Raw genomic sequence first — 17,701 nt, 5'->3', positions numbered from 1 at the left:
GATGCCAGCCACGTGCCTTCCCAGTTAACAGAGGTTTTCTGGATACCATTGGCCATCCTCCAGTGAAGGTACTCGATCATTGATGCATTACCTTGGACACTTTTTGGCCTTACGACTGTAACTGTGTAACCAAATAAACCCCCTTTTATAAAAGCCAGTCCATTTCTGGTGTTTTGCATTCCTGCAGCATTAGCAAACTAGAACACGTTCCATTCCAGAAAATCCAGCACAGCATCATGACGCAGGACCACCAGCCCACTCCAGAGAGCTGCATCATCAGCATAGCTGTGAGCCAGCTCACAGCCAATGAAGAGACCCCATCATGGGGTTCTACCAGATGTCCCTATTAAAGAATAAAAACGATGCTTGGGTTTGCACCAATGACATATTCAGGCTTGCCTTCCACCCAGGCAGGCAATCATGCCGTTTTCTCCTCCCACCTCTTCCCCTTACTATTCACATTCCTCCAGAGGCTCCAAATATCACACACAGACAAGCAGGATCACGATGGGAGTGGAAACAATGTGCTGCTGCCACTGAGGTGTTGTGCATGATGTTTGGAAGTGGCAAAGATGTATGGAGGTATTTTAAAATTTGGCTGGTTTTATGTTTCCATTTTACATAGGGAGTCTTAGAAAGTGGAGAGCAGATATACCTTGGTTAGTATGGGGAATAAACCATCTTTATTGGACCAAAACTGGTTTAACACCAGGTGTTGCTTATCTGCAGTTCTGTAGGGTGCATTGCATTGTTCCGTTTTCTGCAAGTCAACTGTTTTTGTCTTCTGGAAAATTCTTTCTTGGAAAGAGGTCCCTCCAGGCAGTGCTCAATGCAGGTGGCCATTTTATTTTACTTAGTTGCTAGACTAGTTGCATCTGACAGAAGTTTGTGTTATATTAGCACATGCCTTGGAAAAACTTAAGTAATGCAAAAAGGTGGTTAATCTACTGACAAGTTGCTCTATTTACCCAAAGAAGTGAAGGAGAAAACGGCTGTTTCAATGTCCAGATATTGATTTGTTCAGATGTTTCAATGTCACTATACAATAAAACCATGAAGATTTTCTTTAAAAAAAAAAGGCAAGGGATTTGAATAGATATTTCTCCAAGAAGATATACATATGGCCAATAAGCACAAGAACAGATGTTCAACACTATCAGTCATTTGGGAAACACAAATCAAATCCACAATGAGATACCACTTCATATCCTCTAGATGGATGTAATTCAAAAGACAGACAAAAAGAATGAAATACCGATTCATGCTGCAACATGCATGAACCTTGAAAACACTAAGTTTAGTGAAGAAGTCAGTCACAAAAGCTGTATATTGTTTAATTCCATTTGTATGAAGTGTGCAGAATAAACAAATCCATAGCAACAGAAAGTAGATTAGTTGTTGCCAGGGCTTGGAGGAAGGCAGTAATGAAGAGTGAGAGCTAATGATGAAGACGTTCAGGAATTTGATAGTGGTGATTGTTGCACAACTTTGTGAATACACTAAAAACTGCTGAATTGTATACTTTAAAAGATAAATTCTATGAATGCAAGTTGTATCTCAATAAAATATTCTTCTAGGAACTTTTCTCAAAGTAAGTATTGACAGTTAAACCGCAACAGCAAAAAAACGGTAAAATAAGTTACATTTCTTGTAAACCTCAGTTTGTAATCTGAATACTACTGGCTACATCTGTATGCCAGCTCTGTCTGTTCTGGTTTATTCCCTATTTTAATTTTTAAATTTGTTCTCTTCAAAGATAGTGGCAGCACCACCCACCCTTAGAGTCGTGTGTTGACCATTTTCATTCCAACCATCTCCATTCCCAGGATTTTCTAGACTTCCAAAAACACTTTTGAGGATATCATGTGCCTTGTTTCCCCAAATTATGAACTTTTCCAGTCATGGCATTTTATATAAAGATAGACACAATTCTTAATCCTCTTCTGACAAATCTTCTCTCTACCAACAATTTCTAAATCTATATTTCCATCCCTGATTTGGGGGCCAAACTCTCGTACCTTTAACTGCCCACAGAGTTATTCACTTAGCTATTGAACCATCACTTGATATATTTACTTTACTTACTTTTTAAAAACCAAATCATGAGCCTAGCTTCTCTTTATCCTTCTGTTTCTGTCCCTAATAACAGCCTATATTCGCACAGCTTTTTATAGTTTAGAATGTTTTTTCCCATGGTCTCATTTTACTTCCACAAAATCCTTGTGAGGTTGGTATTGCTGTTTCCATTATACAGATAAGGAAACTGATTGTCAAGAGGTGAAGTAATAAAGCCAGGATGTGTCAGATTGAGGACTCAAACCCAGGTTTAAAAGGTCTAAATCTGACCACCGGTTATCCTCATTGCCATAGACCTCTAACCTGTAAGGAGATGGTGACTCCTCCCTCTCTTCCATTCCTGCCGAGCCAGTCAGGCACCAAGGTCTGACTTTGAGTCTGAGCGCGGAGCTGATAGAATTTAACACTGATGATGGTCTTCTGTTAATTCTTCCTCCGTAGTCGTTCACCAGTCCACCCTTTCCTTTCCGTTCCCACAGCCACCACTAGAATCTAAGCCAATGGTTCTCAGACTTTAGTGTGCACCAGCATCAGCTGTAGATCTTGTAAAACACAGATGACTGTGCCCCACTCCCGGAGTTTTTCCTTCAGTAGGTCTGAGGTGCCACCTGAGAATTTGCATTTCTTACAAGCTCTCTGGCAATGCTGCCGCTGGTCCTGGGACAATACACTGAGATCCCTGGTCCCAGCTCTTACCACCCCATGCCTGGCCTTGCCTCCTCTGCTCCAATCTATCCTGCACACCTATGTCATAGAAGTGTTTTTATCTTTCTCTCCAACTAGTCTATGAATCTGAGGACCGACTCTCATTTCTCTGTTTCTTTCTGCCTCACCCATTACCCCAAAGAGGCCTCACGTTTAAGCTCCTCACGTCTAACCACAACCTTTGTCCTGAGTTCAAATCCCTGTCCTTCCAGTAACTCACACTCTGACTTTGAGGAAGTCACACAGTGTCTCCAAGTTCAGTTTCCACATCTGCAAAATATGATAAGAATGCCTGTTTCATACAGCTGTTACAAGAGTTAAGTGAGATCATTTTGAAGGGCTTAGCACAACCAAATGGACAGTAGGTGCTCAATACTGGTTCTTATTTCCCACTCTGCCCCTTTACTATTGCATGCACATTTGCACCTTTATACCTTTATTCATTACTTCTCCCTGTCCTTTCTCTCTAAGGAAGTCCTTTCAAACCTTTCAAAATTTTGCCTCAAGTCTACACCTCCATTGATTTCCCAGCCCTCTTCTGAATTTGAAGTTCCTTATTGTCTTTATCATTCATTAGTCCATAATCATGTACTGCCTTATGTCATCCTTTGCAGTATCTACTAGTCAATTGTCACATATTTTCAACCAAGTTGATTGTAAGATCCTTGCCATCAGGATGCTCATGGAATCCATGTATCCGTGGCCCCATCCTAAGTCTCAAGGAAAATTTACTGAATGAAAAATTGTGTCCTTCTTGGACTCACCAAAGAATTAAGGCCTTCTGCTGTGTGTCATGTAAAGAAGTAACAAGCAACATGAGAATGCCAATTTTTGAATGCCTTGGCTTCAGGGTTTAATTTGGCCACGTTGACATTGGATCTGTTTTCAGCAGGTCTTGGGAAATTTTCTTTAGTTTGAGTTTCTTGGCTGAAATGCAGTGGGGTTGCCACTCTGTAGTGAAACCTGTAACTGTGCCATTCAAAATAAGTGAATTCCATGTTGAGGAAAGTCAAGCAAGCTCTGGAAACTTTGATTTTGTTATTTTTTTTAACCTCTGAGATTTAAAGAATAACTCTGCCCCAGTGAGACAACAGATGGAGACGGGAAGTTTTACTCTTAGTCCCATGATGTTGACCAAAAAGAATGGCAGAAACAAGGTGAAATAAATGATTTCCAGGATTCTCTGGATTCCTGGAACAATATTAAGTATATATTTTCCTAAAGAAGCCATGACAAAGTTATTGTGGTTGGCCATTGCACTGTGCGTCTTTTCCATCCAAAGTTATTTAATTTTTGCTTATTATTATTACTGCAGAAACATTTTTGGATCCCATCTGTTCTAGTTTGCTAATGCTGCTGGAATGCAAAACACCAGAAATGGATTGGCTTTTATAAAAGGGGGTTTATTTGGTTACACAGTTACAGTCTTAAGGCCATAACACATCAGCAATCGGGTACCTTCACTGGAGGATGGCCAGTGGTGTCCAGAAAACCTCTATTAGCTGGGAAGGCACGTGGCTGGCGTCTGCTCCGGAGTTCTGGTTTCAAAATGGCTTTCTCCCAGGATGTTCCTCTCTAGGCTGCAGTTCCTCAAAAATGTCACTCTTGGTTGCACTTTGGGGTTTTTCCTCTCTAAGCTTCTCTGGAGCAAGAGTCTGCTTTCAATGGCTGTCTTCAAACTGTCCCATCACCTGCAGCTACTCTTTCAGCTCCTGTGCTTTCTTCAAAGTATCCCTCTTGGCTATGGCAAGCTCACTCCTTCTGTCTGAGCTTATATAGTGCTCTAGTAAAGTAATCAAGGTCTATGCTGAATGGGCAGGGTCACACCTCCATGGAAACTATCCAATCGGAGTCATCACCTACAGTTGGGTGGGGCACATTTCCATGCAAACAACCTAATCCAAATGTTCCAACTTAATCCCCACTAATATGTCTGCTCCCACAAGATTGCATCAAAGAATGTGGCTTTTTCTGGGGGACATAATATATACAAACTGGTACACCATCCTTTCCTCCATTCTCATGAATATGGTCAGAGTAGCCATACGTAACAGCTGGACAAGGTTCTGAGTCTGCACAATACCCAGACATCCCATGGTTGCTTTGTGGGTGGTCACAGGTTCCTCATCATTTCATAGACAAATGGGTACTCTCTGACCAACTGCTAAATAGTTAGGAGTTCCTGTCACCTTTTCCTTTAGCAGTCATTTATTTGAGTACCTACGATTGCTAAAGTTTCAATTCATTGTCCCCTTTGATCCTCAAAACACCCCATGAGGAAGGCTGTAGAACTAGTTTATAGACATAAAATAAAAGAAATGAGACTTGGAAGCCTCCAGGGCATCAGCATTGGCCTTACCTGGGAACCTGTTACAAAGCAGTTTCTCTGGCCCCACGCCACAACTACTGAACCAGAAACTCTGGGTGTGGGACCCAGTCACCTGTGTTTTAACAGGCGCCCTGGCAGAGGCTGGTGCATGCTAAACCTTAAGAACCACTGGCTTAGACTCTAGTGATGGCTGTGGGATTGGAAAGGAAGGAGAATTGGAAATATTACAAAAGGAGACCCTTAGCAGTGTTAAATCCTCTCTACTCAGTGCTCAAAAGTAGGGACCTTGGCAGTTAATTGGCTTTGTAGCAGTTGGAAGAGACAGAGGAGTCAACGTTTCCTCAGATTTCAGGTCTGCAGTGAGGACAACACTGGTGATACAAAGGAACTGGGCAGAGAAATTCCACCATTTCCATGGAGTTGCAATCCATCCAGAGAAGTCCCCCATGGATTGTGCACAAACCTCTGGCACAAAGTGCTGTTTCTCTTCGTGGCTCATTGCAATGCTAAGACCAGGGCAGTAATACATTACATCTCATTGTTTTGCAACTTTTCTTGCCTCACAGCTCCTTTTCCCTCTCCCTCACTGCCCTAGGCTTGCACCTCCCAAATAAAAGATCAGAACTCTAATCCTTGCTTCAGGCTCTGCTTTCCTGAAGACCTGGGCTGAGATAGTGACTTTATGTTCCCAATTTACAAAATTGGGTTACTGTTTTTAAAATGGTTCATTGAGACATGAAGATAATGATGAACATGGTAACTTAAACTGCAATTCAGAAAAGCATCCTAAATGTAAGCAATGAGAAAGCTCTCTTGTGAATACAGAATATGAGTCTATATCAGTGAAACAGATGAACATATGAGTGTGGTTATTTCCCATAAGAAACAGGAAAAGAAAAGTCAAAATATGACATAGCTCATACAGTAGTGTCTTCTATGAAACTTGTCAAACTTTTGCTTTATTTTCAAACAAAACATTCTGAGCTCTCTAGTAGAATTGAGATTTTCTAGGACAAGCACAAGATGATTTGCAGTATGCAATTTTGTTGCTACGACCAAAGAGACTAAAATCATAGAGACATTATTCAAGCTTATGCTCCTTATAGCAAAAACAAGCAATTAACTTCACTGCCAAGGATCTTCTAAGACCAGCCCCAGATGGACAAATGTTATGCCAATAGAAAAATCAGAGCAATTTATCCACAAAATTCCTTTATAAAACATTTCTGTGGACATCACATAAAATTCAGTGGCTTAAAGTGTGGAAAAGCCATTACTATCCTATGTGTATGAGCAGATATTTTACTTTAGAGCTGGATAAAAACACCAACGTCCAGAGTATGAATCAACTTTTGGCATACGTATAAGTCAAGTTAGGCCAGGCTACATGCAGTAACAAATAAAACCTGAAACCAAGTCTTTATAAAGTTTGATGCAGTTGTGTGACCCTCTTCTGTATTGTAGCTGTGCCGTGTAGAACATATGTCTTTCAAGATTGCTGAAGCATGGGAATAGAGAGATGGAGGGGGCACACCAGCTTTCCGACACCTTGGCCTAGAAATGACACATGCCACTTCTACTCAAACTCCATGGACCCAAGCTAACTAAAAAGGGGCAATGGGGAATGCCAGGAGGAAACAGCATCTAGACAACACACCGTGGTCTCTGGCATTGTAGGAGGGAGAAGTGTTCATGGCGTTGTCATTGCTGATTATTAATGAGAACCCATGCTAGGGAAAGATGATTTTTGTATTGTGTGTGTTTGTTGAAATGATCTAGGAGCCTGGTAGAGCTGTCTTGGGATAGATGCTGATGGAGTATGAGCTCTGTGTGCAGCAAGAGGGGGTGTTGCCAGGTAAATAAAAGAGACTACAACTGAATTCATTCCACACCCTGGGTAATCTCTGGAGAAAAGCCAATGGTCAGTAACAGCCTGCTCCCAATGTTGATTCATAATTAAAGAAAATGGGGACAATTGTGCCAGTCATCCAAATGCAGATGATGCTTTTCAGTGCGTTGTGGCAAGAAACAAGCGGCAAATATAGGACACTGCTTCTGCTTTCCCAAAGTGAATTATGACAGCTGTCAAAGTGAGGAGTGCTCACATGAGGGTTTGAAGTGAAGAATGATATTAAAACATGTATTTCCACTACCCCAATAGTTTCCATAGAGACCATTTCTGTGATTTCAAGCTGTTTGTTCAGTGAAATTTTCAGCACCATGAGAAACCTGAATCAATCACTTCAGGTCCTAACGATAAAAATTCTTATCCTTGAAAGTAAGTGATCCAGATTTCTTAAGAAGCTCAAGCTGTATTGCAAATAATCAGTCCTTGAGAGTTTGACTCTTTCTCAACTCTAGATTATTTTCTTCACTCATGGAAATGAATCCATGACATTGTTGGTCATATTTTAAAATACAGGTCCAGAAAAAGTATTGCAAAAAGAACATGAAATTATTTCCAGGGATATGTGCAACCTGAAAATGGATTAGGCCATCCGTCTATTCACCACTGTCACCCAAGCTAGAGCTTCCCATCTTGCAACTTTTGAGTGGGACAAGCATTTCAATATCAGAGCTGCCAATGTGCTAACAGTTGTCCTCAAGGTAAAATCTCCCCGGAGTTTCTGAATATATTTGACAGAGTCACCAAACACCACACATTGACCTGTGCTTTTGAGGTAGGATGTTCTAATTCAGTAGAAATAAGGAATAATAAAGAAACAAATCGGGAATCTGACCTAGGAATCTATGCACTTATTTTCCAGCTGTATACACACACACACACACACACACACACACACACACACACACACCCCTTGGAAAAACATTACAAAAATATTATCCCTGTCACTGAGTGACTGATAAGGAATATATTATTTAAAATAAGATATATTTTTATTTAAAATTGTCATACATCTTTTAAGTATACCTGAAATTGCCTGAGTGTGTACCACATGTTATTAAGTGGCTCACAGATGAAAAATGTTCCAGGAACACCTTCAGCTGCTCCTTTGAACCATCAGTAGAGTTTGGAGACTCATCTCCTGGCTTCTGTTAGCTTACAGACCCAGGGGAGGCTTGCCAGGGGCAAGCCTAGAACTGGAGCCCTTCTTGGCTTTACCTGTCTCTGTCCCCTTATCATAGGGCTGCAGGGCTACATGGGAAGAGCCAAACACTTAAGGTCCAGATGGTGAGTTTCTGTCCAAATGTGAATCCAGTGGTCATTAATTAAAGGCCTGAGGGACCATAGCAGCTATCAGCCAAAGGAAAGGGTCTCTACTCCATAGACTAAGAGCCCTGGGGAGATCAGAAGTTTCCTACTGATGTTGCAGGCTGTCCAGTGTTGCTACGTTTCTTGAATTTTCTTGCCTGCAAACCTCAGTAAGAAATATATTTTATAACACAACCCTGGACACACATACAGACATATAAAATGGAAACAAAAGTTTCCCAAAACAGTACTTCTCCTTCTCCTTTGAAATGCACTCTGTTTGCTTTCCTCTTATTTTCCATTCTATTATATTCTCTTTAATTTTTTTAAAATGTTGCTCAAATGGAGACCAAATTGGTGGTTTCCAGGGGTTATGGAAGGATGCAGGAAGAGCAGAGGGAAGATGTGATATAAAGGAGTAGTTGGAGGAGAGCAGCTTGGAAATGATGGAACAGTTCTGTATATTGTTAATGATGATGGTTATGCAAATCTGTACATATGATAGAATTATACATACACATATAAAAGTGTGCATGCACAAACGTGAATTTCAACTAAAGTCAGTAGTTTGCAGTACTCAATTATATTGTGTTAATCTCAATTTCCTGATTTTGGTCATGTACTATAGTTAGGATGTTACAGTTGAGAGAAGATGGGTGAAGGGCATGGGACCTCTATGTAATTTGTATTTTTGCAAATTTGGTCTTTAATGATTTCAAAATAAAAAGTTAAAAATAATGTTACTCAAGACCATTTAATTGATATCATGACCCACAAAGAGGGTGCAACCCATGGTTAAAACATTAAGCCATACTGCACCAAGTGTGAGCATTGGACAGACAAGCAAATGTGGCTGTGTGAACTGATTTGTCTTAAGAAGTGTGTCGACTTATATAGACTTATATTTAAGCTGGTTGGTATGCTACAAATTTAACTCCTAATTGCCACCAAAAAGAGTTAGATAGCAAGCAATTGCACTGTGTAGACAGACTGTTCCATTTTGTTTCTGTGGTCTATTCTAAATTTCCCTACCCCACCCCATTTTTTAAAAAAAGTTAATTTCAAACAAGCTACCCAGAGATTTTTAATGCACCCCAAATTATTGGGATGCTTGGAGGAGTTTTGCTAAGACTGGACATGTGAATACTTGAGATGTCAATTACAGTGGACAGTGGAAGTGAATTTGAGTTAAAAAGTTCCTCAGTTATGAAAATAGTTCTTCACAGGGTGGCTAAAATCTTTTTCTTTACAGCTTATATGCTCCTTAACCAATAAAATTTCCAAGTTGACATAAGAAACCAAGTTCCCTGCCATTTATGGCTAAAACATTACTTCAGTGACTCAGTTTCTCCAAGTGTGAGGACAAAAATTCCAGAATGTTCTCCCTAATTCATAGCACTTCCGTAGATAATGGCCGTTTGTTCTCAGATGGAAGTAATTTCATTAGCATAAGTGGATGCATATTTTATAAACACAGGCGCATGTGTTTCGTATTCTGCTCGTATTTATTTACACATTCTGTAAACACATGTATACACAAAGCCACATGAACATTTTTGGAGGAGCGCATGGAACATTATGCACATGTAAATACCATACTTGTTGCCTTTGGGGCTTTTTTCTCAGGTGGCAAATCAGTTAGCCATCAGAGATTCCAGGGTGAGATCTGATTACATTCCCCAGGTAAAAATGCACCGTGTATAGACCAGAGTCTGGAATTTTCCTCAACCTCCTTTCTCCCCTCAGAATGATCTGCCCTTTTGAGGCTCTAATTTATCAGAAAAGTAATGCATCCCTAAATGTTAATGGCTTCTACTATGTTAATATCATAGTCTTCCCAGATAACATATCTCTAAATCCACAATACCCAACATTAATGAAGAGAATTTTAATCAGGTCGATGAGGCAGCTACCTTCTGACAGGCAGATCTTACAACTCCTTCTATTAACCAAAGGCCTTGTACCTACTTGGGGTCAAGTAAAATGAACCTGGTCCTGGAAAGTCAGGCTTGCAAGAGCAAAGAAAGAAATGAGAAAGGTGGCAACCAGTAGTCTTAGATTTTAAAATGGTGCCTCTTTTCTTATGCCTTCCACGCATGAGACTGAAATAGACCCAAGTGTTACCTCCTGCATCAGAAACAATCAGTTCATTTCAATCCAGTGTCTCCTGGACTAAATTAGATTTTTGACTAGGTACTAAATATAATGTGAGAGGGAAAAGAAGGTACGTAGAAATTATGCTTTCCAAAGTTTTCTTTATTTAATGGCATATTTTGGCCCAGGGACTGTGTGATCCTTTTTTTTCCTCCCCTCTTTAAATTTATTAAATGTTATTTTTTTCTGAAAGTGAAAGCAAAAGTAATAGCTGTCTTCAACTGAATACTTACTATGCACAAGGCGTATGCTATCCCTTTATATTAAACCTTACAGAAAGCCTGGAGGTTGGTATACCCGTCCTCACTTTATGGATGAGACAATGCTCAGACAGAGCCAAAAGGTAGCTCAGGGTCACAGAACCTATCAGTAGCTGAGCCAAGATCAGAACTCAAAGCCCATTATCCTAAGCAACATACCCCCAACCTGTTCATTGTTGACATTTTGAGAAACAAAAAAGAGAATTTACAGAACACCCGTGATCCCGTGCTTCATATACAGTCCTTGTGGCTTGTATGTTTTCAAGTCGTCTTCACTTCCTCCCAACCACCTTTTCATCCACTTTCACCTTTTAAAAATAGTAGCAGCCCTCTTGTGTATTTTCTTCTCTTTTGTTGTTTGATCAGCTGTACTCTTAAGGAGAATGTGCTTTAAAAAGAGTGGGAACAGTGGTAAACCTCTGAATCCTCTCATTATTATTATTATTATTATTATTATTATTATTATTATTATTACCATTATCATCATCTTCATCATCATCACCATCATCATTTCAGTTCACTGGAATAGTCCAGTGGAAATGATAAGTGAACCCACCTTTGATTTAGAATATTGACAATAAAAAGATGCAACAGCAAGCTATGAGTAAGATCCCCAGAAGATGGCAGTGTGGATCACAAAACAACACGATCCACACACCACCCTTGAAACCACCAGCCTCTGAATCCTGGTACAGCCTTGGGCTCCTGGAGATTTTGGGAAGGATCCTGGAAACAACAGGGTCAGACCACTAACCACCCTGGGAGGCAACTTGGAGGGAAAATGTCCCAACTCTGCATGGCCCTTCTGTACTTAACAGGGAAATATTGAACTACAATGCCAAGCTCTTCTTCACTTGAAAGAAACTTAGAGTTCAGACACTGGAGATTCTCATCACCAATCTTTCAGCTTATAAGATGTAGTCTACATTTTCCATCCCCTACTGATCTGATGGTTTAAACTAGCATAAAATTAAAAAAAAAAAAAGTTTTATCCTGCATATTTAGATTGTGGATAAAAGGGAGGGAAGGTTGAGAAGGAGTGACAAGGAGAGTTTAGAAGGAGCAAGGAAACAGAACATCACCATCTATTTCTTCAATGCTTACCAAGCTGTGCAATCCTGGGGTACTCACTTAACATCTTTGAACCTAAGTACCCTCATTTGTTTTTTTTTTTTATTTTTTTTCGTGGGCACAGTGTGGGCTATGCTGATTCTGCACTGTTGTGGCCCAGCTCAGATGCAAAAATGGCTAGATTGTTGGGCCCTATCCCCTCAATCAGTCTGCATTGGGGCGAGGGAATTTGCATTTCCAACAAATTCACAGATGATGCTAATGCTGCTGGTCCTTGGAGGACACTTTGAGCTGGAGCAAAACTAAGAGAATTTGGTACTTTGAGGCCTTACCTATTTCTTGGAACTTCTTAGGCTACTTAAAAAAAAAAAAAAAAAAGCAAAAAATTAAAACACGTAGACTTTTATTTTTAGAGCAGTTATAGGTTTATAGAAAATTGCTCAGAAAGCACAGAAAGTTCCCAGATCCTCTTCTCCCCATTCCCACCCCAGTTTCTCCCATATTAACATCTTGCATTAGTGTGCTATACGCATTATAATTGAGAACAAATATTGATACATTATTAGCAAATCAAGTCCACAGTTTATACCAGGGGTTCACTAGGGGTTTTGGCAAATGCATAATGTCATGCACTCACACAATAGCTTCACTGCCCCTAAAAATGCTCCAGAATCCACCCATTCATCTCTTAACCTGAATACCTGAACCACTGGTAACCACTGATCTTTTTCTGTTTCCACAGTTTTTCCTTTTCCAGAATGTTGTATAGGTTAGGCTACTTTTTTAACACAAAATTAAGGAAGATCTTTTCACAAAATTAGGAAATGCTGTCCTAGTCTTCACCTGTGTGCATGTGTCTGTGCATGTGTGTGTGTATATGTGTCTGTGTGTGTTCAGGGCCTAGATGGAGCCAAGCGTTAACAGCTTACAGATTAAGCCCTTTCCACTGGATGTGGGATTTGTATGAGTGGATGTTTTCTATCTTAAGGTGCCTACCTAGCCCCCTCATCACTGCTGTCACTAGAAGCTGGTGGCTGCTGAATGAGTGGCAGCCTGAACCCAGCCTGCAGGGTTCTTTCAAAAGCCAGAGGAGGAGCTGACTGAGGGCCAGGGCCTTTCTCTGGAATGCTACAAGAAGTGGCCCCATTTGCTCACTGCTGGCATTCCAGCCCCTCACCCTGCTTAACTTTCACTTTAGTACCCAACACCTTCTAATATATTATTTTCTTGTTTATTAGATTTATTTGTTGCCTTACTGTCTGTTTTTTTCCCTAGCCCTGTCCCCCCTCCCCAAATATAAAGAGCAGGGATGTCTGTCTGTTTTGTTCACTTTCATATGTCCCAAGAACAAATGATAGGCACTCAGATATTTCACTGAATGAATGAATAAATGGCAGCAGTGCCCTTTCTTTCCCCATCACTTATGATTTTGAGAAGCATATGTATTTGAGCATACTTAACATTTTTTGGAACTGGTTGAGGAAGACTGCATCGTTTCTGCAAAATGCATACTAACCACGAGGAACTACATAACACATCTTAAACCCAACAGAATTCACGTGATTTGATCAGGATTTAACGTGTCAGTGAAAATGGAATTCCAGAATTAAAGAAATGAGCCCTGGGAGGGACTAAGAGAGTCTCTGATTCCTTGTACTTCACAGATGAGGAAGCCAAAGCTGAGTGTCCCCCAGCTGGTTGGGTGGCAGATGAACTAGAGCTCAGGTCACCTCTCCTAGGCCCGAGTCTCTGCCTAGGTTCTCTCCTGGACACCCTGATGCACTGAACCTCGTGACACCACAATTTGGATGTATCATGACTGGTGATCAGCACTGTGCTGGTTTGAATGCATTATGTCCCCAAAAATGACATGTTCTTTAATGCAATCTTGTGGGGCAGAGGTATTAGTGTAGATTAAGTTGGAATCTTTGCATTAGTTTATTTCCATGGAGAACTAACCCACCCAATTATGGGTAATACCTTTGATTAGATTATTTCCATGGAGCCCTATAAGTGCTCAGACAGAAGGAGCTCAGTGTTACAGCTTAGAGAGACATTTTGAAGACGGCTGTTGAAAGTTGATGCTGACATTTTGGAGAATGCCATTTTGAAAGGCAACCTGGGAGCAAGCAGACGCCAGCCACATGACTTCCCAGCTAACAGAGGTTTTCCAGATGCCACAGGCCTTTCTCCAGTGAAGGTACCCTATTGCTGATGCCTTACCTTGGACACTTTATGGCCTTAAGACTGTTACTTTGTAACCAAATAAACCCCCTTTATAAAAGCCAATCCATTTCTGGTGTTTTGCAGGAAGGCAGCGTTAGCAAACCGCAACAAGCTCCTAACTTGCACAGAAAGCTCTCCTGAGTCCCTTCATTGATTTCAAAACAGCCCAACCTGCAGTTTACACAATTACATTTTTTGGCTCACATTTAGAGCATGTGGTGGGAATTACTGTATTTAAATTTTACTGAGACATCTACATTCTACAGATTCTGAGGTCAAGACTGCATAGCTACTCTCACCAGTTTGACATTCTGTTTTTTCTGATCCTATAATTTATGATTTGGGTTCTGGAATGAAAAGTAACATAGATTTAGAAAGATGATGATTAAGGGTCTGTATTGAGAGACTTAGACTAGGAAGATTTAAAAGGCTTAGAGGAGCCCCACAGTAACTACAAAGAAAATATCAGAGACTATGCAAGCCCATGGAGACAGAAATTAGAGTACAGGTTGCCAGGGGCAGTGGTCAGAGGGAATGGGGAGTTAATGTAGGGCTTCTGTTTGAGGAGATGGGAAGGTTTTTGTAATGGAAGGTGGTGAGGGTACCCCAATATCTGGAATGCAATTAATCCCACTAAATGGTATGCTTGGGAGGGGTTGAGATGGGAAAGGTTATGTTGTTTATATAATCCCATAATTAAAAAAAAGAATTAGCAACTAAAGAGACAATGACAATTAAAAGCAGTACCTGATCATGGATGGGATATAACAAAGAGGGAGAAAAGGCTCAAAAGGACATTATGGGGATATATGAAAAAAATTGGAACTTTAAATTTCTTGAACTTGGTAACTGCACTTAAGGTGGTGTGCCAGTTTGTATATTTATGTCCCCCAGAAACAGCCATGTTCTTAAATGCATTCTTGTGGGGGCAGACGTATTAGTGTGGATTGGGTTGGAACCTACTGGTTCAGTGTCTGTGTGCCCCACCCAACTGTAGGTGATAACTCTGATTGGATAGTTTACCTGGAGGTGTGGTCTCACCCATTCAGTGTGGGCCTTGTTTAGTTTACTGGAGCACTATATAAGCCAATCCATTTCTGGTGTTTTGCATTCTGGCAGCATTAGCAAACTAGAACAGGTGGATACATATGTGAATATCCTTTTTCTTAGAAAATGTACATGGCAGTATCAAGTGTTCAAGGAACATGATGTATACAACCTACACTCAAGCGTTCAGAAAATGGATTGATAAATAGACAAATGGATGGAGAGAATGACACAGCAAATGTGGCAAAATGTCAAAATTGGTGGATTGAGTATCTAGAGAGATGGGGTATGTTGGAGTTCTCTGTATGGGGTTTGTATTATTTTTGTAACTGATAAATTTGAAAGAATTTCAAAATAAAATGTTGTGGTTTTTTTTATGTTAAAAAAAAAAAAAGACAGAGGCTGAAGAGAACAGATGCAGACACCCAAATAAATGCTCTCAAAGTCCAACCAGTTAAAAGACATCATTAGCGGGAGAATTAAGATCCCTTGAACATTGACAGTGTTGCAGGCAGCGAGCCAAGTGTTTTATATTCAGTGACACCCCCCAAACCAACCTTTAACCAAATAACATTGCCATTTTTGTAAGTCAAAAATGGTCAAGTAGTAGCAATATCATTTGGCTCATTTTACAGACAAGGAACCTGAGTTTCAGAGAGGATAACTAACCCCCCATCAGTCATTTGGCTAGAAAATGGTGGAGCAAATTTTGAGCTCCAATCTGGCAGGTTCCCAAGTGCATTCTCTTTCCGCTATACCATGGGGCTAGAGAGAAGTTAAGGAAAATGCATAAGCAACCAACTCTGTATTGTACTGGACCACATTTCTTTTAATAACATATAGTTCTTTACTTATCCTTTCAGGTCATAAATAATGCACTTCAGGAGAACTCAAACTACTATCTTGAAGGAGCCTAAGTACTGCAAGAACCACAAATGGCTGTTTTCAGGTTATCAAATTTTAATAACATTATTTTGCTACCATGCTGCATCTATCCTGTTAAAGTGAATATTCCAAGAAATTTTATGTGATTATAAAACAAAAAGACTCTTCTCAAAGTGATGAACCAAAGCCAGTCTCTCTCTTTGTAGCAGCACTCAGCAACCACTAAATTTGTGTTTTAAATCCTAAGCATGCAACAGTGCTTCCTCAAGCAAGAGTAGAAAAAGCACAAAGTAAGTATAGTGGGGAATGAAACAAAACATCACCTGAAATTAATCTGATACATATTGATGTCTCTCCCAACAATATCATCAAGTGATAACAGTCTTGAAGGTTGGTGACTTCTCAAATGGCTGTGATGACAATGACTTTTACACATAGCTGAGTTGAATCTTTGAGGTATTCTCTTTTGTGTTCTGGTATCATTGTTGTCAGTTTTCTCTTATCATGGATTGTTTAATTCTAAATGCATACATATGTACTCTCTTGCATGGCTCCCAGTAAAAGCTTAATATATATGGAATGAATGAGTGATATTAAAAGATCAAGGTCTTTGTCCTTGTGGATCACACCCCCTTTATCTAGTGTATGGATGAGTGGAGGAATGGGGATAAAAACTAAAGGACAAATGGGGTGGGATGGGGGGATGATTTGGGTGTTCTTTTTTCACTTTTATTTTTTATTGTTGTTCTGGTTCTTTCTGATGTAAGGAAAATGTTCAGAGATAGATTGTGGTGATGAACGCATAACTATGTTATCATACTGTGGACAGTGGATTGTATACCATGGATGATTGTATGGTGTGTGAATGTATTTCAATAAAACTGAATTTAATAAAAAGATCAAGGTCTTTGTATCATTTTATCAGACAGTGGGTAATTACTGTGCTAAACACTATTTCACTGGGATGAAAATAAAGCAGTAGTTAGACATTTTTCTGTCCATTCACACTGTACATCTTATAATGAAATTTTTGTGATCTGACACTGATTGGTGGATGATGTATGAAGCAGAAAGAAAACAGCCTTAGAGTTCATAAGATTTTGACTCTACAGAGTTAAGAGGAGTAACGACGGAGTCTGTCAGCTTAGATTTTCCTCATCTACACACAACGGGTGGAAAATATTGCTCTATCCACACTACAAACAGTTCTCCAATATCTGGCTTTTCTGAATTTGTGATAAGATGTAGGCAAACAACAGGCTGTTTCAGAGGTTTAATTTATGAAGAATGTGGCAAACTGATTATATGTGGGTTTCTTATTCCCAGCTTCATTTTATTAAGGACCTTGATCAGAATCAAATGTGTATGATGTTTCATGGTATCTGGTGTACTGCCTTCTAGGTTAAGCTGGAATCTTCTTTCCCAGAATCTCCTCCCTGATGGTTCTAGGTTAGAGTTGGCCAAAAGAGGAATTTGAGTGAGAACGTGAAGCAACGGTCATAATTTTTTTTGGAACAGTAAGGAAATTTATTATCTTACATAACAACAACCAAAAAAAATCAAGAAATAAGGTAGTTCTGGCATAGTTCAATCAGTGGCTTAATGGTGTCATCAGAGACCCAGATGCCTTCCAACTCTTTACTTACCCTAAAGTTGGTTCTTCCCTTGGTCCAAGATGACTTCAGCAATTCTAGGTTTCACATCCTGACATAAATCCAGAAGAAGAAAAAACCT

At 40.0% G+C, this 17,701-nt stretch overlaps 1 protein-coding gene across 1 annotated transcript in view; it reads left to right on the top strand.

Annotated features, from left to right (window-relative positions):
- LOC119545494 (lysine-specific demethylase PHF2-like) overlaps positions 1-16,640 on the top strand; it is a 51,843-nt gene extending 35,203 nt beyond the window's left edge. The window contains exon 6 of the mRNA XM_037851048.1: positions 15,946-16,640. Within this exon, the coding sequence (XP_037706976.1) occupies positions 15,946-15,952 (7 nt within the window). The 3' untranslated portion in view covers positions 15,953-16,640. The remainder of the gene's footprint in view (positions 1-15,945) is intronic.
- The last annotated feature ends 1,061 nt before the right edge of the window (positions 16,641-17,701 follow it).

This window comes from Choloepus didactylus, chromosome 10 (assembly GCF_015220235.1).
Source record: "Choloepus didactylus isolate mChoDid1 chromosome 10, mChoDid1.pri, whole genome shotgun sequence".
Classification (NCBI taxonomy): domain Eukaryota; kingdom Metazoa; phylum Chordata; class Mammalia; order Pilosa; family Megalonychidae; genus Choloepus; species Choloepus didactylus.
This window is presented reverse-complemented; position numbering and strand designations above follow the sequence as displayed.